At 57.1% G+C, this 23,526-nt stretch overlaps 1 protein-coding gene across 1 annotated transcript; it reads right to left on the reverse strand.

The window, feature by feature from the left end:
• Nucleotides 1-5,195: 5,195 nt before the first annotated feature.
• Nucleotides 5,196-22,701, reverse strand: Muc3a (mucin 3A, cell surface associated). Its single transcript, XM_047534149.1, has 13 exons — nucleotides 22,641-22,701; nucleotides 20,503-21,111; nucleotides 10,588-19,872; nucleotides 10,293-10,481; nucleotides 8,918-9,033; nucleotides 8,760-8,818; nucleotides 8,172-8,320; nucleotides 7,753-7,818; nucleotides 7,264-7,426; nucleotides 6,932-7,105; nucleotides 6,757-6,848; nucleotides 6,463-6,515; nucleotides 5,196-6,320 (listed from the first exon to the last, which is right to left on the reverse strand). Exons 1-13 carry the CDS (start codon nucleotides 22,699-22,701, stop codon nucleotides 6,279-6,281), a joined length of 11,058 nt encoding a protein of 3,685 aa, XP_047390105.1. The 3' UTR covers nucleotides 5,196-6,278.
• Between the last annotated feature and the right edge of the window lie 825 nt (nucleotides 22,702-23,526).

Consider the following 23,526-nt stretch of genomic DNA (forward strand, 5'->3'; position numbering starts at 1 on the left):
GCCTCCCTTCCCCCTGCCCACTGCCCCCTTCAAGCAAGAGCCACCTGTCTGCCACCAGGTACAGTGCAGTGCATTGAATGGTGTCTCCCCCACTGTCCGATAAGATGTAACCCCGCGTAACTGTGATTGTGACCTTGTTTGGAATTAAGGTCTTACAGGTGTAATTAAGTTAAGGATCTCAAGATCAGATTTAGGGTGGGCCCTGAATTCAAACACCTGTGTTCTTACAAGAGGCCACTGTTCCCATCTCATTAAATCTACTATAAACTTTTTATTCATCCTGTCTTTTCAGAGCCCCGGCCAAGATGGAACTGGAGAGAGATTTCAGAGGAAGACAAGGTAGAGATGGGAGTGATGTTGCCATGAGCCAGGGAACACCAAGGAGTCACCAGGCACTGGAAAAGACAGGAAGCATGGTCCCCTGGAGCCCTGGAGGGTGTATGGCACTAGAGAGGCCTCAATTTCAGATTTCTGGCCTCCACAATTTAAGAGAATAAAATCCTACTTTTTTCTTAAGCCACTGAGTTTGTGATCATTTGTTGTAGCAACACAGGAAACTCATACTCACAGAGACCCCCAGTTACAGCAAATGGTAAGGAATGGAGCCAGGAGGCGTGGGTTCAGATCCTGGCTCCTTCGCTTAATGGATGGGCGACTGTGAGGAAATTAATGATGATCTCTGCGCCTCAGAGTTCCCATGAACAAAAACAATTTGAGAATGGAACCCTTCTTCTGGTGTTGTTGTGAAAGTTAAATGAGATAACAGATATTTAGAACAGTGCCTAGCACAAAGTAGACCCTCACAGAGCATCAGTGATTATTATTTATATCATACCAGTGGCTTCCCGTGTTTGCTGTTCCCTGGGGCACCTGTTCCTCGGTATTCCAGTGCTCTCCATAGCTATGTATGGCTTGGTTAGTTCTGTATTTATCTAAAGCCTTTGAGCATCTATTAATCCTTCCTGCCAGGCATGGTAGCACACACCCATAAATGGAGGCTGAGGCAGGAGGATCGCAAGTTGGAGGCCAGCCTGGGCAATGTAGTTAGACCAAGAGCAACTTGGCAAGACCTTGTTTAAAATTTGAAAAGGGTTGGGAATGCAGTTTAGTGAAAAAGGACCCTGGGTTCAATCTGTAGTACAAAAAAAAAAAAAAAAAACAAACAATTCTTCCTGTACTACTCCCAGTAGCCACCAAACCCAAATGCCACCTCTCCCTGGAGCCTGGTGGTCCAGGCAAAAGTGGCCTCTGAAGCCCTAGATTGCACCCCCACTCCGTCCCAGCCCTGGGCCTCCCTCAGCGTCAGCACCAAGGGTGGGGGGCTGTGGCTCTCTGCCCTGTTCCCACCTCATTAAATCCACTATAAACTTTTTATTCTTACTGCTTTGTCCACAGTACCTGCCCAGGCAGAGCCAGTCCTTGTCCCCAGTGTTTGCCGAATGAGTAAGTTTATTATTCTCAGTAGAAAGCAGCACTCCCTTTTCAGAGCTGGAAATTCATATTACATGGGCTTCAAAGGTTTCCCCTCTGTCTACTGTGACAAATCCGTTCTCACCACACCACGTTCTTCCCCACCTCCACCCACCTGGTCCCTTCAGACCCCTGCCCCAGCCCCTCCAGGACAGACCAGCTGCCCCGCTCCACGGAGTCCCCTCCCACACACACCTTACTACAAACACCTTGAACTTCGAGTCCACAAAACAGGCTTCAGGTCCCAACCCTCATGTTGGTTCCTGGGGTATTTTGGCATTTTCTGATGTGCGCCCCCTGCCCGTGGAGAATGGAGAATTCTAGACTGTGTCCTCCTCCTGGAGGCCCTAGGGCAGATCCTCCAGAAACGCATCCCACACTCCACTGGCTCAACTTTAGAGGCTTGTCGTCCACCCAAACAAGACTCCTGCCCTCCCTGTCAACACAGCCTCTTGATCCAGCTGTATGGGTGTCCCCAAGCCCACCACCAAGCGAGGCCTCCATTCCCGGGGGGCTGGGTGGAGGCCCTCTGCCTTCCTTCCAGGTGGCTCTCTGTGCCTCTCCACAGGCCACGCTGACGCCTGTCTGCCTGGCAGGGGTGTCTCCAGCCTGGCTGGGTCTGCGAGTTCCTCTGGTGTCTAAATCCTCCGCTGGCTTTTCTGTTCCCGCCACCCAGGAATGACCCAGTGCCCCGGGGCTCTCCCCACTAACACTCGCTGTGCCTGGCACACGCCCCCTCACCTTCCAGGGCATCCCAGGCCCTGGGTCTCCGCACAGCCACAAACACGGTTCTCCCAGCTCCTCGATGTGGTCTTCTTCCGCCTCACTGCCAGCTTGTCCAAAACCTCATCCATTCTCCCCGTGAGTAACCAGAGAGGGGACAAAGTAGAAAGGAAAGAAAACGACAGACCCCTCTCCCTGACAGTCCCTGGCCTGACCTCTGAACTGCCCCCGGAGGACCCAGAGCACATGCCTGGGGAGTGGGCGTAGGGCGCCAAGAGGCCAGGCCCTCCAGAGCTGAGAGGTGGCGCAAACACAGTGTCCCAGGGGTGGGTCATACTAACGATTCACCGTGAGGCCCCCAGGAAAGTCCCTCATCCTCTCTGAACCTGCTTCCTCCTTGTCCTGACTGCCTCACACAGCCACGTGAGAAGCCAGGAGCTGCCTGCTGGAGAGAGCGGAGCCTCTGATCCCCCTCCGCAGCCGCACTGCCTGGCCTCACCTCCTGACTGCTGCTGACACCTGCTGCAGACAGATGCTCTCCTGGCTCTTTGCACACCCACAGAGTCACTTGTGTTATCACTTCCACACAAGTTCACGCACTTGAGGGACAGGGACTTTGGCGGGTCTCTCATGCATAGCTGGGCAAGGTGCTTGGTCACCAATGGGCCCCTCGTCATCACACTATCACCTCCTCCCACTCCTCAGATAACCTGGCCAGAGAGATGTCCTGCATGCAACACACTAGGCCAGGCCTGGGGAGGGACAGGAGGACCCTTCCTGGGAGAGACCCCGGGACACAGCTCCCTCCTCTTGGTATGCGTCCTTTAGCGAGTGTGCCTGGTATCAATGTACTCCTGTAATGTCCTTAAATCCACACGGTCCAGCCCCACCTTGCTCCTCGACCCTCAGCCTGTTGGGGAGGGGGAGGTCTGGCAGGGCTTGGTGGGCTCAGGAGGCCCCTACGGCCTTGGGACTTCCTGCATGGCTGCCCTGCAGGGCTCTAGACACCCAGCCCACCACCTGGCCTTCAACTCGAGGCCTCCCTCTTGCACCAGGGGCCTCACTTCTCCTCCTCTCAGTCCTCCCAATTCCCCAAGGGTTCTTCCCTTTAGTGAGCACGGTCAGCTTGTAACCAGTCACCTCCCAGACATGGCTGTGGCCAGGCTCAACCAGGACCCTCCGAAGCCAGGGTCCAACCATTTCTAATGGCGTTATTTCTAACTTTCCCAGGTGCACCTGCAGCTCCTCCCAAGTCAAAAGGGGAGGCTGCCAGATGCCCAGCACCGATACCTTCCCTCCCTGCCAGGCCAGAGCTTGTGCGGTGCCTCTGGGAGGCTAGCAAAACCCCAGCCTTCCAGGCAGGTGCAGCCCCGAGGCTGAGGGCAGAGCACACTGTCCGTGAAGAAAGTGCTCCATCCTCCCCGGAAGCCTGGAGAGCAGGAGGATGGATCCCAGGCACAGCTCAGCAGGGGCTGCCCTAAGCCATCAGCTCCAGGGCCACAGGACACAAGCCTTCCTCTGTACCTACAGCCTCCACAGTGGCCCCTTTAGCACCCCAAAGGTAGGATGAGGCCAGAGGGTGGGTCTCCAGCCTCTGCAAAGGGAGAGCGGGAGGCCAGCCACCTGTGGCTCCGCCTGAGGCCCGGGAGCACCAGGCAGGTCTCACTCACCCACTGTTGTTACTGTTGAAGTTATAGCGGCGGTGGACACCCAGAGCTGGAGAGCCAGCAGCAGGATCCAGGTCACCAGCATCTCCCGGGCTGCGCGCCCCTGGCTGCAGGACCTGCCCCCGTCAGGAGGGACCAAGAAATGAGAGCCTCCCAAGGAGGCAGCAGCTATAAAAAGGACCCTGGAGACCTTTGCCTTGGGGAAGGACAGCGCCTGGTCCAGGGTGGGGTCAGGGTGGGGTCAAGGTGACGACACGGTGGGTGGCATGAAGTGACCACGGGAGGGCCAGTCAGCGAAAGGGCAGCCTGTCAGCCCTCCTCCCTCTCACTCCTCAGGCACCGACTCCCCCAGCCAGGGTCACTCCAACGGAAGACAGAGTCACCAGGTGGGGCAAGTCAAGAGGGAGGGACAGGAGGCAGGCCGAGGTGTGAGCCTGAGACAGTGACAGAGGGACAGGACCAAGAACCTCCAGGGAGGGCGACTGTGGAGAGAGGGGTGCCAGGAACCCAGAAGGGACACCCGGCAAGCTGGGTGAAGGGGAATCTTGCCCAAGGAGTCCCCCTCCTCCGCCTTCCCTCCCCATCCCCCACCTCCAGCTGCCCCTGCAAACTTCCCAGTGCTTTCCATCAGGTGGGGCGCCCATTCACACCTGAGGCTTTATGGCCTGATCTCCACCCCTGCCAGAATCAGAGGTGAGGAAAGGCCACGGGTCAGCCTCTGCTCAGGGCAAAGGTTCACGGGACCTCTCCCAAACCCCCACCCAAAGGATCACGGGGATGGATTATTTCTGATCATCTCAGCTCTGGCCAGGCTGAACCCAGTGCCCAGAATGGTGGCAACATGAGATTCTGAGCCTGCACAGACCAGGTCCTGGTGGGAGTATGTATTTGCAAGAAGGGATTTGGGGTGCTCAAGGTCTCTGGGGGCCCAGCTTTATATATCTGCCTGCACAAAAGGCAGCTGACCCAGACTGGTCACCTCCCTGACACAGTTCCAGGGGTCCAATTCCTTCCAAACCCCAGCCCTAAGTTCCTGAGGTCAAAAGGGGAAGGACAGAAGTGACAAAATCCAAGAGACCCTCGCCTGCTGCTGATGGAGAGACTCCCACCTCCACCCACTAGCTAACCAAGTGGGTCCCCCCAAGCCAGAGGTACAGTCATGGCCCTGAGGGCTGCCCACAGATGCTTCCTTCTGCCCCAGGAGGCAGGGATGCTTCCCTTGTCCTCCCACATCCCAACAGGAAGTCTCTGTTCTCCAACCAGGGAGACCCTACTGGGGGTCGGGGGGCACAGGCAGAAAGACACCCAACAGTCTCTTTGACAATAAATGCTATATTGTGTTCACATGGGGAACTGGAGATTCCACAACTTCCAGTCCCCAAACTTGATCTTCCTGGCAAAGGAGATCCGAGGGCTTCAGGCTCAGAGGTCACTGCAGGGATGGGGTGATCCAAGGGAGAGAGGGGGAGGAGAAGCAGGTAGGATGGGAAGGAGGCTGTGAGGCTGAGGAAGGAGGGGAGAAGGGAGAATCAGGGGAAGGAGGAGGAGGGGACCTCACTTCCCCTCATCCTTGGGGGCTTGGGAAACTCAGGCTCCACCCCTGCCCACAGGGATCTGGGTCCCTTGGGGTGAGAGAAAGGGGTGGAACCTCAGAATGGTGAGGCCTGGGGAGTGCCAGTTGGGGGACCCTCAGAAGCCAGGAGTATCTGGACCTATCTAGGAAAAGGCGTGTGGGGAGGAGGTAGGATTTTGGGGGGAACACTGGGATGGGGAGGTAAGGATTCAGGGCTGAGGGTACTGGGATAGGGGAGGGGAATACAAAAACTGGGGAGATACAGGGCTGGGGGAGGGGACTGTTTTAAGGAACTGGCTCAGAAGGGAGCAGACAAGGAAGGAGAGCCAGGGCACAGAAGCGGTTATATGGGAGAGGGCAGGAGAGGGGGTGGGCTGCCTACAGGTTCAGTGAGGGGCCCGGAAACAACTGGGATAGTGATGGGATGCAAACAGAAAAGTGGGGACCAAAGCCGGAGACCTGGGGAAGGGGGATCTGAGAGAGATGACCTAAACATGAGGGTGGAGACAGGTGGGTAGATTGGAACAGAACTGAACAAACACCTGGTTTTCACAGTAATCATGAGAGGTATCAGGACAAGGATGTTATACCCACTTTACAGGCAAGGAAACAGGTGGGAGAAAGCACTGAGCTGTCCAAGGTCTCACAGCAGAAGAACCTGGATGGGAACTGGGTCTCCAGGTGGGTTTCAGCCCAGTTGGGAGGATGGGGGTAAAGGGAACAGTCTGATTTTGCCCAAGGTCACCAGGAGCTTGAGGCCACCTCTCGAAATGGACGCAGTGTAGTTGGTTCCCTCCTGCAGTCCTGGGCAGGGTGGAGGGGGTGGTGAAGAGGTCCCACAGGGCTCAGAGCGAGGACGAGGCCATCTCAGGTCTCTGAATGTGTACCTGCCACAGAGTATAGGGTGAGAGGGAATGAGAACAGCGTGGGCTGGCCAGATGGCCAGATGGCCAGATGGCCAGTGGGGAGGGTGGGGAATCTGGCTCTGGAGTTGGGAGAGTTCCTTAGCTTCCTCCCGTTGCCCCTCACCTTCATGTTGGTGTCCACATTATCCAAGGCCACGTGGAAGTTTTCATCCTTCACTAGGGAGAGAGAAATGAGGAGGAGTGGGGAGAGAAAAGGAGGGAAGCTGGGCATAGAGGAAACACGAAGGCAGGGCTCCTGGTGGCTGCTCAGCCCAGGGTGGCCTGTGCTGGAACCAGACCTTTCTCAGGAAGGGTGACACAAACTCCCCGGCACCAGATACAAGACTGTCCCGTCCTGCCCAGGCCACAGCGGTGCCCAGGGAAGCCCCTACCAGCTGCCCAAGAAAACAGGACTCACCTATTCTGTCGTCCTCGAAGCCAAGGTTGGAAAAAGTCCCCACGATGTCCTCATCCCATATCTCAAACCACTGCCTGTCCTCGTCCCAGGACCTGGGTGGCAGCGGGGCCCAGTCAGACAGGGCCGGGTCTCTGGGCCCCTTTGGCCGCCCCCACCGCGCCCCGCGCGCACTCACCGTCCTCGGCGCTGGCGGTCCTTGCCCCGGTAGCGCACCACCCAGACGCTCAGCAGCCCCAGCAGCAGCAGCAGAACCGCGGCGCCCCCCGCCAGGCCCCCGACCAGCGCCCTCCAATGGATGCCCATCTCGCAGCGCGGGCCCGAGAACCAGTGAGTGTCCGTGGAGAAACACCTGGGGAAAGGTCACAGGTCTCAGGACAGGTCACAAGCGGGGCCTCAGGGGCGGGGCTCTAGGGCGAGGGGGCAGGGCCTCGGGGCGGGGCGGTGGGCGGACCTGGGGACGCGCCCCTGGGCGAGTGGGCGGGGCTTCCCGCAAGGGCGGGGCCTCACCGGCACACGGGGCCACTCTTCTCCAGAATGCACTGGCCCTGTTGACAGTCGATGGCACCGTCCACGCCCTGTGCACAATTGGTGACACAACGGAGCCGGTTCTCCTCCACCAGGGGGAAGTAGAATTCCTCGTAGCCCTTGGCAGCAGCTCTGCGGCAGATGGCTGCGGGGGTGGATGGGGAGCGGGCTGTAGAGACCCGGGTCTCATGCATTCCTCTCAGGGCCTGGTTGTAGTGACCAAAATGCATGGGCAGGCCATTTCGGAGCGTGGGTGTCGGGAAGACTCTGGGATTAGAAGTGGGGAAGGCAGGGCCGGCATCCCACCCTCCCACCATGCCTTGCGGGAGTTCAGGTGGAAGAAGCCACTGACAGGGGCCCGGAAGGACCGGACAGGTTTTCACCAATTGCCTCCCCCAAAGGTCTCCCCATGTCCCTTGTGAGAGGGATCGTGGCCTCCTGAAGCCACTCAGTCCTTTGCCCCACTCTCACCTTTCGGAGTCAGCTCTGTCCTGATGTCCTCATTTACTTTGACGGAGTCAGGCTTAAAACACAGGGCTGGGGGAACACAGGTGCGGATGAACCGAGCCAGGCAGGCATGGGGGGTGCAGAGAGGGCTCTTCAGTATTCCCCGGATGTGGAGGGGCAACTAGGGAAGACCGCCGCTGACTCCCTCCTCCTCGCTGAATTATCGGACATCTGGCAAGCACTGAGCATACCTGCCAGGGGGGTCTCTTCCCAGCACCCCAGTCCTGGTGAGACCCTCCTGAGCCCAACCTTGACCAGGTGGGTCTAGACCTGTGTCCCCAACAGAGGAACCATGGGGCTGCCCCTGAGCCCTGAGAGTCCCCAGATTGAGCTGCAGCAGGCTGGGATGGCAGCCCCCACCCCTCCCTCCAGCCTCGGCTCACTCTGGTTTTTCTGGCAGCTGTCCCCATCCTGAATGGCACTCTGGAGCGCCTCCTTCAGGACTGTCTTCACCTTCTCATAGTCGCTCTCCAACTGCCGGCTGAAGGGCAGCTCCAGCAGGACCAGATAGTCCACCACGATGCTGCCACTCCTGAAGGGACCAGGGGCCTTAGAGGGGGCCCAGGCTTGGTGCGCACAGCCCTGGGAGGGGCACCTCCAGAACCAACCACAAGTGCATGCAAAGGGGGCAGAGGTCAAGCCACACAAGCTTCTCAGAAGGGGCTGCCGCATCCCTGATCAGGATCCATCATCAGTGTTTTCTTCGCCTGACCTCAAGCCATCCAAATCACCAAACCAGATTCTCCAGGGCTCTCTGTCTTCCCCCACCCGTCTCAAGCAGAGCTAGTGCCAGCCAGCCAGAGGACAAGTCACCAGTCCCCACACCTCCCTGCCTGTCCCTTGCATACTTCCTCCACCCCTCCCTTTATGAAAGCAGAAGCTTCCAGAAGCAAGGGATAGATGCTCCAGCCCATCTTCACTCCCCTCTCCCCTCCTAACGCTGCTTCCACGTCCCCAGGAGGGTCTCCTACCTCAAGGAGAGGATTTTCACACCCCTGAACTCCTGCACATCTCTGTACATCTTCTTCATCTGAAATACCAAGAATCCCAGGGCTCATGTCTGCACCTGTGGACCTGAGGACACCCGCTCCAGGGGAGGACCCTTAACTTCCCTTCCTCTCCCCCTCACCTGATCCTGGAAGGTCTTGTTGAAGTCCCTGTAGGCCTTGGAAATGTTGTCCTTGAGGTCTGGAGAAAATTCCTGATCGACAGACACCTCCATGCCCACTTCAGCCTCCACTGTGTCTGCACAGAGCACACCCAGCTCTGGTCACTACCCATCAGCCATCACCACCACCGCCCCCAACCCCACACACAGGCTCCAAGCTCTACCCCTTTCTGTGGTCTCTGAGGACTGACTGAATGGCAGTAGGGAGAAAGGAAGAAATTCTGGGATAAGTTGTCTGGAGGTGAGGGAAAGGAGTCCAGACACACAGCAGGCAGCCTGTGGCCCCTCCTTTGTCTGCCCCTAGGGTTCTCTCTGCCCTGGTCCCCAGAAAGACCCACAGTATAAAATTAAATTACAGACAGGTATGGTGGTGCAAGCTTGTAATCCTGGCAGCTCAGGAGGCTGAGGCAGGAGGATCATGAGTTCAAAGCCAGCCTCAGAAACTTAGCAAGGTCCTAAAGCAGCTCAGCAAGACCCTGTCTCTAAATCAAATATAAAAAGGGCTGAAGATATGGCTCAGTGGCTAAGTGCCCCTGGGTTCAATTCCCAGTATCAAAAAAAAATTAAATTACAGACCATTTTGTGTGTGTGATACTGGGGATCGAACTCAGATACCCTGTACCACTGAGCCACATCCCCAGCCCTTTTTATTTATTTTGAGAAAAGGCTGGCCTTGAACTCCTGCTTCAGACTCTCAAGTACCTGGGATTGCAGGTGTGAGCCATCCCATCCCATTAAATTACAGATAACCCGTGTTAAGATGAAGACAAAATTCCATTGCTGATCAGTTCACCCCAGATGGGAAAATTGACCTGGACCATTTGGTTGGGTCCCATGTGATAACAAGGGAGGCTGAACCGAAGAGGGAGGCAGAGGAGGTCAGAGTCCATGAGAGAACCATGGAAGAAAGACACAGAGGGTGCAGTTGACTTTGCAGGAGGGACCTTGACACAAGGAGTGTGGGAAGCTCTAGAAACCCATGAGCCCCTGGAGGAAAACAGCCCTGGTCACGCCAGGGGAGAACCACATCTGACATCTGATCCACAGAACCAACCCTAAAATGGCTATTTTGTGTTGTTTTGGCTGAGAGTTTGTGGTCATTTGTTATGTGGAAAAGAATACAGTGCCAAGCAGCCCGGACCAGGAGGAAGTGGTAAGGGGTAGGAAGCCAGTCCTCTCCTGAGCTAAGAGCGGGAAGGAGGTAGGACACGGGACAGCACAGGGCATGGGAGAGAAGACTGGGTGGGAGGACTGGATAGATGGTACATGGGTGGTTCCAGGTCACCCACAGGCACCTGCAAGAGGAAGTGTAGAGCGCGGGGCTTTAGCAACTCACCTAGCTCCAACTGATCCACAGGAAACTCACAGCGAGAGCCATAGAAGGTGGGGGGGCAGAGGCACTTGAGGCCATCCCATGCCCCCCCATTCTGGCACCCGATATCCTTGTACTGACAGCGATCCCCAGAGAACCCTGGGCGACAGGAGCACTGGCCCTGTTCCCAGGTGCCGCCATTGTCACAGTCACCTAGGAAGCACACAGAAAAGGGAAGTTCCAAAATGACCTGATCTTGGGGACATGCGAATGTGGCAGGAGAAGGAAGGGAAAAGAGGAGGGAGGCAGAAGGGCCAACCTGGGGTGGTGGTCATTCTTGACACGGTAGTCGTCTTAGTGGTGGTCAAAGTTGTCCCTGGTGACACAAGGTTGGTGGGAGTCTTCGTGGTGGCCACTGGTATCTCTGGACTTCTGGTGGTGGGTGGAGTGGGGTGTGTCAACTTGCTTGAAGTCGTGCGCGTTGGAAGACTACTGCTTGGTTGTGTGGCAGGCGGGAGATTAGTGGAACCAGGCAAACGTGGGGAAGTGACAGAGTTGGTGCTAGGTGGGATCTCACTGGAGGGCATTTGGGTGCTCATCAAAACTGTGCTCATGGGTACGGTCCTAGTACCAGAAGAACTAGGAGCATCAGTTATGTTATTGGTTGGCTCGGATTCTGGAGTCATGGAAGTAGAAGAGTCCATATGTGTTGGAAGCCCCGTTCTTATACTGGTATAACTGGGAAAGGTAACCATTTCAGTCGAAGAGGGAAGGATGGAGAATGGTATGGTGGGAGGAGAGGTAACATCAATACCGGGATCAATTTCGATACATGGAAGAGTGGGAGAGGTGGACAGTATTGTAATGGTTATAGTTTCTGGACAGGGTGTGGAGGAAGGAAGAGAAATAAAAGAAAAGGGGGTTAGTTCAGTGAGAGTTGTGGTCAGCGAGGAGATGGTTGGAGAAGTTCTGGTCGTTGCAGAAGAGGAAGGAGAAAAGGCAGTGACTGAAGAGCTGAGATTTTCCATACTGGAGCCATGTTGTGCGGTAGGATCAGCGTTGGTGGTAGTAGTGAGGGTGGAACTGCTAGTGGTGGAAGAGAGAGGAGAGGACAATATCACTGAGGGTGTGGAAGAGATCAAGATGCCAAAAGACGTAACCCTGGCATTGGTGGAAGTGCTACCCCCAGAGAAGGCTTCTGTGCTGGTCTCGCTAGAGGTAGTGAGTGACGTTACCACTGTGGGGGTGGAGACAGAGGTTTTAAGAGTGGACAACTCACTACTTGTCATAGGGGCATGTGACATTGACTCGAGAGTACTCGAGTGTGGTGATGGAGTGAAGGTAGGAAGAGAAGAGAAGGAAGAATCCGTACCTACAGGAGAAAAAGTACTATGTACAGGAGAAGAGGAGGATCCTCTAACAGAGGTAAATATAGCAGAGGAGGACATTGACAATGAGGTGTCAGATGTAGCCCGAACACTTGTACCAAAAGAACCTCCCCCGGTGCTCTCAGGAATTGCTGGGGTCGTCTGTGTGCTGGGGGAGGTGATGTGGATTGTACTAACAAGTGGTGTTGAGTCCAGGTTCTGGACAGTGGGAGACCGGGAAATGGTTGTAGTGTGGGTTGTGGACACACTGGAATCTGTGGGGGTGGAAGGGTTGCCTGTCACCGTGATCAATGGACTGGTATTGCCCACAGATGAGGGAGTGATGGAGATCGAAGTGAAGGAAGGAATGCTTGGACTGGAGGACCAGGGTGAAGAAGTGGGTGTCTCTGTGGTACCCAGGGTGCTGGGAGGTGAGGGGATGGCAGTTGTGGATGGGCTGAAAGTGGGGTAGCTGCTTGAAGTTGTGAAGCTGTGTGTGTCATGAGAGGTGGTCATGGTGGCCACAGTTACCTGCAATGTGGGAGCAGGCTTGGTGGTTTCTGAGGTGGACACAGAGGGCCACGTGGGTGAGAGGGAAGAAGCACTGGTCTGTGTGTGTGTCATGGTGGTGGGAGAGGTGACCTCAGATGTGGAATGTGTGACAGCACTAGAGGGGAAACTGGCTGAGGACATCTCAGATGTAGCCGTAGACCTGGCATCTGTCTTAGGGGCTGTGGTGACCCAGGTAGCTGATGGGGTGCTGTGGGTGGTGGCAGTGGTCACTGGTCCTGTGCTTGGGAATTGAGTAGAAGACAGGATCGTTCTTGTGGGGGATGTGAACACACTGCTGGTCATGGCAGGAGAGGCGCTGGTGGCCGTGGCTGGGGAGGATGCAGACGTGGCTGGAGTGCCTGTAGCCAGGGAACCTGTTGGGGAGCTTCCAGGACTCGGAAGATTAGTGGTCACACTGGGAGTGGCGCTCATGGTGGTGCTAGCCAGTGGGGTCGTGTCCATGTGCTGGATGGTGGAGGACCAGGGAATGGTCTTGGTGAGTGTCGCTGGAATGCTGGAGACTGTGTAGGTGGAAGTCATGTCTGTTGTCATGGTCGATGGCCCAGAGTTGTCCACAGATGAGGTGGTACTGGTGGTCAGTGAGACGGCAGGGATGCCTGGACTGGAGGAAGATGTGAGTGTGGGTGTCTCTGTGGTACCCAGGGTGCTGGGAAGTGAGGGGGTGGCGGTTGTGGATGGGCTGTAAGTGGGGTAGCTGCTTGAAGTTGTGAAGCTGTGTGTGTCATGAGAGGGGGTCATTGTGGCCCCAGTTACCTGCAATGTGGGAGCAGGCTTGGTGGTTTCTGAAGTGGACACAGAGGGCCACGTGGATGAGAGGGAAGAAGCACTGGTCTGTGTGTGTGTCATGGTGGTGGGAGAGGTGACCTCAGATGTGGAATGTGTGACAGCACTAGAGGGGAAACTGGCTGAGGACATCTCAGATGTAGCTGTAGACCTGGCATCTGTCATAGGGGCTGTGGTGACCCAGGTAGCTGATGGGGTGCTGTGGGTGGTGGCGGTGGTCACTGGTCCTGTGCTTGGGAATTGAGTAGAAGACAGGATCGTACTTGTGGGGGACGTGAACACACTGCTGGTCATGGCAGGAGAGGCACTGGTGGCCGTGGCTGGGGAGGATGCAGACGTGGCTGGAGTGCCTGTAGCCAGGGAACCTGTTGGGGAGCTCCCAGGAGTCGTGAGATTAGTGGTCACACTGGGAGTGGCGCTCATGGTGGTGCTAGCCAGTGGGGTCGTGTCCATGTGCTGGATGGTGGAGGACCAGGGAATGGTCTTGGTGAGTGTCGCTGGAATGCTGGAGACTGTGTAGGTGGAAGTCATGTCTGTTGTCATGGTCGATGGCCCAGTGTTGTCCACAGATGAGGTGGTACTGGTGGTCAGTGAGACGGTAGGGATGCCCGGCCTGGAGGAAGTGAGTGTGGGTGTGGATGTCTCTGTGGTACCCAAGGTGCTGGGAGGTGAGGAGGTGGCAGTGGTAGATGTGCTATAAGTGGCTGCAGTTGTGAAGCTGTGTGTGTCGTGAGAGGGGGTCATGGTGGCCATAGAGGTGGTGAAGGTGGTCTGAGCTGTTGCAGTCACCTCTGCAGTGGTGGAAGGTGGTGCTGGGGTCAAGGCGGATGTGAATGTGGTGTTGGTGGTGGATGCTGGGGAGCATGTGGCTGTCGTGTGGTGCGCATGGGGGGAGGTTGGAGGTGAGGAAACGCTGCCAGTGTGTGTGGTCCCGATGCTGCTGCTGGTGGCCGTGGCTGGGGAGGATGCAGACGTGGCAGGAGTGCCTGCAGCCAGGGAACTTGTTGGGGAGCTTCCAGGAGTCGTGAGATTAGTGGTCACACTGGGAGTGGCGGTCAGCGTGGTGCTAGCCAGTGGAGTTTTCTCTGTGTTCTGGACGGTGGGGGATGAGGCAATGGTCTTGGTGAGGGTCACTGGAATGTCGGAGGCTGTGTGGGTGGAGGTCAGTATTGGTGAGGTGGTACTGGTGGTCAGTGAGACGGCAGGGATACCTGGACTGGAAGAAGTGAGTGTGGGTGTGGATGTCTCTGTGGTACCCAAGGTGCTGAGAGGTGAGGAGGTGGCAGTTGTAGATGTGCTATAAGTTGTGAAGCTGTGTGTGTCATGAGAGGTGGTCATGGTGGTGGGAGAGGCGATGTCAGATGTGGAATGTGTGACAGAACTAGAGGGGAAACTGACTGAGGACATCTCAGATGTAGCTGTAGACCTGGCATCTGTCATAGGGGCTGTGGTGACCCAGGTAGCTGATGGGGTGCTGTGGGTGGTGGCAGTGGTCACTGGTCCTGTGCTTGGGAATTGAGTAGAAGACAGGATCGTACTTGTGGGGGACGTGAACACACTGCTGGTCATGGCAGGAGAGGCGGTGGCAGCCGTGGCTGGGGATGATGCAGACGTGGCTGGAGTGCCTGTAGCCAGGGAACCTGTTGGGGAGCTCCCAGGAGTCGTGAGATTAGTGGTCACACTGGGAGTGGTGCTCATGGTGGTGCTAGCCAGTGGGGTCGTGTCCATGTGCTGGATGGTGGAGGACCAGGGACTGGTCTTGGTGAGGGTCGCTGGAATGCTGGAGGCTGTGTAGGTGGAAGTCATGTCTGTTGTCATGGTCGATGGCCCAGAGTTGTCCATAGATGAGGTGGTACTGGTGGTCAGTGAGACGGCAGGGATGCCTGGACTGGAGGAAGATGTGAGTGTGGGTGTCTCTGTGGTACCCAGGGTGCTGGGAGGTGAGGGGATGGCAGTTGTGGATGGACTGTAAGTGGGGTAGCTGCTTGAAGTTGTGAAGCTGTGTGTGTCATGAGAGGTGGTCACGGTGGCCACAGTTACCTGCAATGTGGGAGCAGGCTTGGTGGTTTCTGAGGTGGACACAGAGGGCCACGTGGGTGAGAGGGAAGAAGCACTGGTCTGTGTGTGTGTCATGGTGGTGGGAGAGGTGACCTCAGATGTGGAATGTGTGACAGCACTAGAGGGGAAACTGGCTGAGGACATCTCAGATGTAGCTGTAGACCTGGCATCTGTCATAGGGGCTGTGGTGACCCAGGTAGCTGATGGGGTGCTGTGGGTGGTGGCGGTGGTCACTGGTCCTGTGCTTGGGAATTGAGTAGAAGACAGGATCGTTCTTGTGGGGGACGTGAACACACTGCTGGTCATGGCAGGAGAGGCACTGGTGGCCGTGGCTGGGGAGGATGCAGACGTGGCTAGAGTGCCTGTAGCCAGGGAACCTGTTGGGGAGCTCCCAGGAGTCGTGAGATTAGTGGTCACACTGGGAGTGGCGCTCATGGTGGTGCTAGCCAGTGGGGTCGTGTCCATGTGCTGGATGGTGGGGGACGAGGCAATGGTCTTAGTGAGTGTCGCTGGAATGCTGGAGACTGTGTAGGTGGAAGTCATGTCTGTTGTCATGGTCGATGGCCCAGAGTTGTCCATAGATGAGGTGGTACTGGTGGTCAGTGAGACGGTAGGGATGCCTGGCCTGGAGGAAGTGAGTGTGGGTGTGGATGTCTCTGTGGTACCCAAGGTGCTGGGAGGTGAGGAGGTGGCAGTGGTAGATGTGCTATAAGTGGCTGCAGTTGTGAAGCTGTGTGTGTCGTGAGAGGGGGTCATGGTGGCCATAGAGGTGGTGAAGGTGGTCTGAGCTGTTGCAGTCACCTCTGCAGTGGTGGAAGGTGGTGCTGGGGTCAAGGCGGATGTGAATGTGGTGTTGGTGGTGGATGCTGGGGAGCATGTGGCTGTCGTGTGGTGCGGATGGGGAGAGGTTGAAGGTGAGGAAACGCTGCCAGTGTGTGTGGTCCCGATGCTGCTGCTGGTGGCCGTGGCTGGGGATGATGCAGACGTGGCTAGAGTGCCTGTAGCCAGGGAACCTGTTGGGGAGCTTCCAGGAGTCGTGAGATTAGTGGTCACACTGGGAGTGGCGCTCATGGTGGTGCTAGCCAGTGGGGTCGTGTCCGTGTGCTGGATGGTGGAGGACCAGGGACTGGTCTTGGTGAGGGTCGCTGGAATGCTGGAGGCTGTGTAGGTGGAAGTCATGTCTGTTGTCATGGTCGATGGCCCAGAGTTGTCCACAGATGAGGTGGTACTGGTGGTCAGTGAGACGGCAGGGATGCCTGGACTGGAGGAAGATGTGAGTGTGGGTGTCTCTGTGGTACCCAGGGTGCTGGGAAGTGAGGGGGTGGCGGTTGTGGATGGGCTGTAAGTGGGGTAGCTGCTTGAAGTTGTGAAGCTGTGTGTGTCATGAGAGGGGGTCATTGTGGCCCCAGTTACCTGCAATGTGGGAGCAGGCTTGGTGGTTTCTGAAGTGGACACAGAGGGCCACGTGGGTGAGAGGGAAGAAGCACTGGTCTGTGTGTGTGTCATGGTGGTGGGAGAGGTGACCTCAGATGTGGAATGTGTGACAGCACTGGAGGGGAAACTGGCTGAGGACGTCTCAGATGTAGCTGTAGACCTGGCATCTGTCATAGGGGCTGTGGTGACCCAGGTAGCTGATGGGGTGCTGTGGGTGGTGGCGGTGGTCACTGGTCCTGTGCTTGGGAATTGAGTAGAAGACAGGATCGTACTTGTGGGGGACGTGAACACACTGCTGGTCATGGCAGGAGAGGCACTGGTGGCTGTGGCTGGGGAGGATGCAGACGTGGCTGGAGTGCCTGTAGCCAGGGAACCTGTTGGGGAGCTTCCAGGACTCGGAAGATTAGTGGTCACACTGGGAGTGGCGCTCATGGTGGTGCTAGCCAGTGGGGTCGTGTCCATGTGCTGGATGGTGGAGGACCAGGGAATGGTCTTGGTGAGTGTCGCTGGAATGCTGGAGACTGTGTAGGTGGAAGTCATGTCTGTTGTCATGGTCGATGGCCCAGTGTTGTCCACAGATGAGGTGGTACTGGTGGTCAGTGAGACGGTAGGGATGCCCGGCCTGGAGGAAGTGAGTGTGGGTGTGGATGTCTCTGTGGTACCCAAGGTGCTGGGAGGTGAGGAGGTGGCAGTGGTAGATGTGCTATAAGTGGCTGCAGTTGTGAAGCTGTGTGTGTCGTGAGAGGGGGTCATGGTGGCCATAGAGGTGGTGAAGGTGGTCTGAGCTGTTGCAGTCACCTCTGCAGTGGTGGAAGGTGGTGCTGGGGTCAAGGCGGATGTGAATGTGGTGTTGGTGGTGGATGCTGGGGAGCATGTGGCTGTCGTGTGGTGCGCATGGGGGGAGGTTGGAGGTGAGGAAACGCTGCCAGTGTGTGTGGTCCCGATGCTGCTGCTGGTGGCCGTGGCTGGGGAGGATGCAGACGTGGCAGGAGTGCCTGCAGCCAGGGAACTTGTTGGGGAGCTTCCAGGAGTCGTGAGATTAGTGGTCACACTGGGAGTGGCGGTCAGCGTGGTGCTAGCCAGTGGAGTTTTCTCTGTGTTCTGGACGGTGGGGGATGAGGCAATGGTCTTGGTGAGGGTCACTGGAATGTCGGAGGCTGTGTGGGTGGAGGTCAGTATTGGTGAGGTGGTACTGGTGGTCAGTGAGACGGCAGGGATACCTGGACTGGAAGAAGTGAGTGTGGGTGTGGATGTCTCTGTGGTACCCAAGGTGCTGAGAGGTGAGGAGGTGGCAGTTGTAGATGTGCTATAAGTTGTGAAGCTGTGTGTGTCATGAGAGGTGGTCATGGTGGTGGGAGAGGCGACGTCAGATGTGGAATGTGTGACAGAACTAGAGGGGAAACTGACTGAGGACATCTCAGATGTAGCTGTAGACCTGGCATCTGTCATAGGGGCTGTGGTGACCCAGGTAGCTGATGGGGTGCTGTGGGTGGTGGCAGTGGTCACTGGTCCTGTGCTTGGGAATTGAGTAGAAGACAGGATCATACTTGTGGGGGACGTGAACACACTGCTGGTCATGGCAGGAGAGGCGGTGGCAGCCGTGGCTGGGGATGATGCAGACGTGGCTGGAGTGCCTGTAGCCAGGGAACCTGTTGGGGAGCTCCCAGGACTCGTGAGATTAGTGGTCACACTGGGAGTGGTGCTCATGGTGGTGCTAGCCAGTGGGGTCGTGTCCATGTGCTGGATGGTGGAGGACCAGGGACTGGTCTTGGTGAGGGTCGCTGGAATGCTGGAGGCTGTGTACGTGGAAGTCATGTCTGTTGTCATGGTCGATGGCCCAGAGTTGTCCATAGATGAGGTGGTACTGGTGGTCAGTGAGATGGCAGGGATGCCTGGAGTAGGTGAAGATGTGAGTGTGGGTGTGGATGTCTCTGTGGTACCCAAGATGCTGGGAGGTGAGGAGGTGGCAATTGTAGATGTGCTATAAGTGGCTGCAGTTGTGAAACTGTTTGTGTCATGAGAGGGGGTCATTGTGGCCCCAGTTACCTGCAATGTGGGAGCAGGCTTGGTGGTTTCTGAAGTGGACACAGAGGGCCACGTGGGTGAGAGGGAAGAAGCACTGGTCTGTGTGTGTGTCATGGTGGTGGGAGAGGTGACGTCAGATGTGGAATGTGTGACAGCACTAGAGGGGAAACTGGCTGAGGACATCTCAGATGTAGCTGTAGACCTGGCATCTGTCATAGGGGCTGTGGTGACCCAGGTAGCTGATGGGGTGCTGTGGGTGGTGGCAGTGGTCACTGGTCCTGTGCTTGGGAATTGAGTAGAAGACAGGATCGTTCTTGTGGGGGACGTGAACACACTGCTGGTCATGGCAGGAGAGGCGGTGGCGGCCGTGGCTGGGGAGGATGCAGACGTGGCTGGAGTGCCTGTAGCCAGGGAACCTGTTGGGGAGCTCCCAGGAGTCGTGAGATTAGTGGTCACACTGGGAGTGGTGCTCATGGTGGTGCTAACCAGTGGGGTCGTGTCCGTGTGCTGGATGGTGGAGGACCAGGGACTGGTCTTGGTGAGGGTCGCTGGAATGCTGGAGGCTATGTAGGTGGAAGTCATGTCTGTTGTCATGGTCGATGGCCCAGAGTTGTCCATAGATGAGGTGGTACTGGTGGTCAGTGAGACGGCAGGGATGCCTGGACTGGAGGAAGATGTGAGTGTGGGTGTCTCTGTGGTACCCAGGGTGCTGGGAGGTGAGGGGATGGCAGTTGTGGATGGGCTGTAAGTGGGGTAGCTGCTTGAAGTTGTGAAGTTGTGTGTGTCGTGAGAGGTGGTCACGGTGGCCACAGTTACCTGCAATGTGGGAGCAGGCTTGGTGGTTTCTGAGGTGGACACAGAGGACCACGTGGGTGAGAGGAAAGAAGCACTGGTCTGTGTGTGTGTCATGGTGGTGGGAGAGGTGACATCAGATGTGGAATGTGTGACAGCACTAGAGGGGAAACTGGCTGAGGACATCTCAGATGTAGCTGTAGACCTGGCATCTGTCATAGGGGCTGTGGTGACCCAGGTAGCTGATGGGGTGCTGTGGGTGGTGGCGGTGGTCACTGGTCCTGTGCTTGGGAATTGAGTAGAAGACAGGATCGTACTTGTGGGGGACGTGAACACACTGCTGGTCATGGCAGGAGAGGCGGTGGCGGCCGTGGCTGGGGAGGATGCAGACGTGGCTGGAGTGCCTGTAGCCAGGGAACCTGTTGGGGAGCTTCCAGGACTCGGGAGATTAGTGGTCACACTGGGAGTGGCGCTCATGGTGGTGCTAGCTGCTGATGGTGTTTCCGTGTTCTGGATGGTGGAGGACCAGTCAATGAAATTGTTCTGCGTCGTTATTCGAGTTGAAAGGAGGCCTGTCCCCACAGAGAACGAGCCAGTTGTGACCCCGCCTGAGTGAATGCTAGATGTTGGTGTCGTGGTAGAGATACCTCTACTAGTTGAAATTGCTGTTATGGTTCTGGAAGTTTCCATGATGCTTGAGGTGGTGGGAGCTGAAGTTATGCCAGTTGTGGATGTGCTGGATGTGGGGTAGATGGTGGGATTTGTGGAAGATGGACGTGTGCTTATTGGTATTGTTAGAGTGTCTGAGGTCATCGTTGGAGCAGTGTTGGATGTCGAGGTAAGGACTGTATCGGCCGGCGTGACGGGTGACATCCCTGGGGAAGAGGATGTGGGCTCTGTGGTGTGAGTTTCTCTGGGAGTGGCAGTGACGGAGCTGGGTTTACCCGGATGAGTGTTTGTTTGCACAGAGGCTGAAGCACCAGGTGTTGTTAATCTAGGGGTGGAACTGGCTGAAGGTGTGGTCGCAGTTTGAAATGTGCTACTGGCCTTAGGAAATGGTGTTGTGACCTGGCTAATCCTGGTGGTGGGGGATGAGGTGTTACCAGTCCCTGTTGTTAGGAAGGTTTTTGTTGGCATTAGAGAAGGGACAGTCGCAGTCACAGAGCTCATTGCTGGGGTTGGAGACTTGTTTGGATGGACACCTGATGGGCTCGGGGTAGTCCTTTCTGTGGTCCCCTTTGTAGAGGAGGTCCCAGGGTCCCAGGGGTTATCTGCTGTTGAGGAAGAGGAGGTGGGTATGGCCATCACTGTGGACATGCTCCCTGTAGTGGCGGAGGTGAGGGAAGAGGTCATGACTGAGGTCACCTTCTGGGTGGTGGTAACAGGGTAAGTCCTGGAGGTGGCCGTCACTGGCTTCTGTGTCACGGGAGTGGCAGTGTATGAGCCGGTGAGGGGCACGCTGGTCACAGTCACACAGGTGGTGTGGGGGTAGGCGGTGGTAATGAGCATGCTCGTGGGATCGACGCACTCCGTGGTAGACTGGTAGACTAAGACTGTGGGGGGGCTGGTTTCAACCTTGACGGCAAACGTGGTGGAGGTGTTGGAACTGCCCGGGGGGCTGAGCCCTGTTTTGGGAAGGTGAGTGGACAGGAGAGTCATAGGTGTGTTTTCTCTGCTCTCAGGCAGGGGAAAGGCAGTTTGGGGGGTCCCCAGGGGCCCCCATGCTGCGCCCTTGGAGCGCGGGGCAGGGCGGGCTGCTTCTGCACCAGGGAAGAGCGCAGCCGAGGTGGATGAGGCCGTGGACAGAGTTCCTGGGTTGGCGTAGAGCAACGGAACCCATGGGTGACTCTAGGTCATGTGTCCTCATCATACCAGGTAAGTCAGTCACACTCTCATCTTCCCGACACATATCACAGCTTATTGCCTGTCAGAGCTGGGGGCTCTGGGGTCCTGAAGCCCACCATCTAGAGGTCTGCCCCGGCATAGCCGTGGGCACCCTCAGCCCCTGGCCAGGCTGGGCTGAGCACCTGAGTTCAGTCCCCCGCCCTCCTCCACACCATGGTGGGCCCTCCCCTCCCCTCCTCCTCCCCCTCCCCCACCTGCTGCCTGGAGTTCCAGCCCCTCCTGTCTGTGTCCCCACCTTTGACCAGCCTCTACACTTCTTCACCCACACCCAGAGACCCTCTCTGAGCTGACTCCCTTCCAGAGAAGAGAACCCTCCAAGGCTGGCCTGGGGTGGGGGGCATGTCATAGAAACCCGAAGACGGGGGTCAGAGAGGGAGAGCTGCAGAGAGGACCACCCCTCAGGGGAAAAAGAGATTGTGACTCAGACTCTGTTGAGATTGAGGAACTGATTTGTAGAAGAACCCGGAAAAGGGTTCTTGCAGAAAGAGGAAACCCAGCAGTCAGGTGTGAGTTCTGAAAACCTGGAGTCTTCCCAGTTAATTTTTTAAAATGGACATTTTATAGAACAGGTCTGTTCCGGCCACTGGATTAACTAGCATACCTCCTCCATCTTTAGATATTGCCAACCCATTTTACAGATGGTAACACTGAGGATCAGTCATCTGGTTGGGTTGGGGGCGAGGGGTGAGGAAGACAGGGAACTGAGCTGGAGCAAGCAGGAAGCATCCCACCTCCTGCCACTTAGCCACAGCCTCTCTCAGATGGGGACCCAGTATGGCCTCCTCCTAAGGGCTGGGTGTCACTTCTCAGGTTGGCTGGGGATGTCAGGGAGCCTGGGGCCCTTACAGCCAGGCTGTGGCCCTGGGAGGGAGTGAGAGGGGCACACCTAGGGGGGTCTAGGTTGCTTCTCTGGGAGAAGCAACGTGGACTTCAGAATCTCTGACCCTAGCCCTGGTGACAACAGTTGTACCCAGAAACTGGGGACCTGGCAGGATTAGGGACATGAGGGGCAGACCTGGGGAGAGAAGTGGGGAAACCAAGGGCAGAAAAGTCAAAGAGAGAGGGACAGAGGAGACTCCGGCAGAGGATGGTCAAGACCGCAGAAGGGGCACAGTGAACAAGTTCAGGGTGGAAGGAGGACGGAGGCTGGGGTAGAGGAGCAGCCATAGGCATGAGGGGACCAGGTAGGAAGAACACTGTCCCTGGAAGGTTCTGGAAGGCGCAGTCCCACCCTTGGATGCAGATGCAAGGGTGCCAAGCCCTGCGCAGGCTCAGTCCCAGGTCAAGAGCACAGCAGCTCAGCTGCTTCCCCCCCCCCCCACCCCTTCCTGAGCACCCTGAGCCCAGAGCGACCCCTCCTCAGCCCCCCTGTGTAACCTCAGAGCCACCCGCCCCACCCTGGAACAGCACCCCTTCCGCTCGCTCTGCTCCTCACCTGTGGCCCCTGGGGAGGCCCCGAGCATCCAGAGGAGGCCGAGCAGCCTGAGCGGCAGCATGGACCCAACAGGCAGGGCGGGCGGAGGAGCCTGGGAGCAGAGCAGGTGCCAGGACTGGGGGTGGCAGCAGGGACGCAGCCACGGCCTGCACCGCAGAGCCCGCGGGCTGCAACTGAAAGTTGGGAATGTCTGCCCTACAGGGCGTGAGGGCTGAGCAGTCACCTTTGCCCCGCCAGCCTTCCCCACCCCTTCTCCTTAATCCGGGACCTGTGCAAAGGGAGGGGAGAGGAGAGGCTCAGGCAAGCCCAGGAGGGTCGGGCAGGGGGGGCACTGAGGGCCCCGCCCCCAGCCGGCGCAGAGCCTTTCAGTCCAAGGACGCTGCGCCCCACTTAGATACTCCCGGCAGAGGCTTTGATCTCCAGAGTCTGGCGCAGCTTGCAGCCGCCTCTTAGCGTCAGCCCCACCCAGCCAGGGAAGGAAGGGGACTCTCTCATTCCTTCAGCCCCTCGCTCCGTCCCACCATCAGCCGGGCTCTAGGGCTGCGACCCCACATCCAGACACGGTCGTAGGAGTAACATCAATCAGAAGTCATTTTGATATCTGAAGGGATGGGCCAGGTCCCAGGAAAGGAACTACGGACAGCCATGGAAACAGACCAAAATGCAGGTCCGGTTTTAACCTAGAAACTCTAGGAAGCTGGCATCTACCCATGCTGGTGACTTGTGAAGGTAACTGCTTCTGCCCAGCCAGCGGGAGCAGAAGAGGGTTGAGTTGCTTTAAGAAGGCCCTGGACGGCATGGCCTAACCCTAGCGTGCCCCAGGACCCAAGGACAGGGAGGAAGCATCCAGAGGGTGTTTATTGCCATCCCAAAGTGGGTCCTTGCA

The sequence above is a fragment of the Sciurus carolinensis genome, chromosome 18 (assembly GCF_902686445.1).
Source record: "Sciurus carolinensis chromosome 18, mSciCar1.2, whole genome shotgun sequence".
Classification (NCBI taxonomy): domain Eukaryota; kingdom Metazoa; phylum Chordata; class Mammalia; order Rodentia; family Sciuridae; genus Sciurus; species Sciurus carolinensis.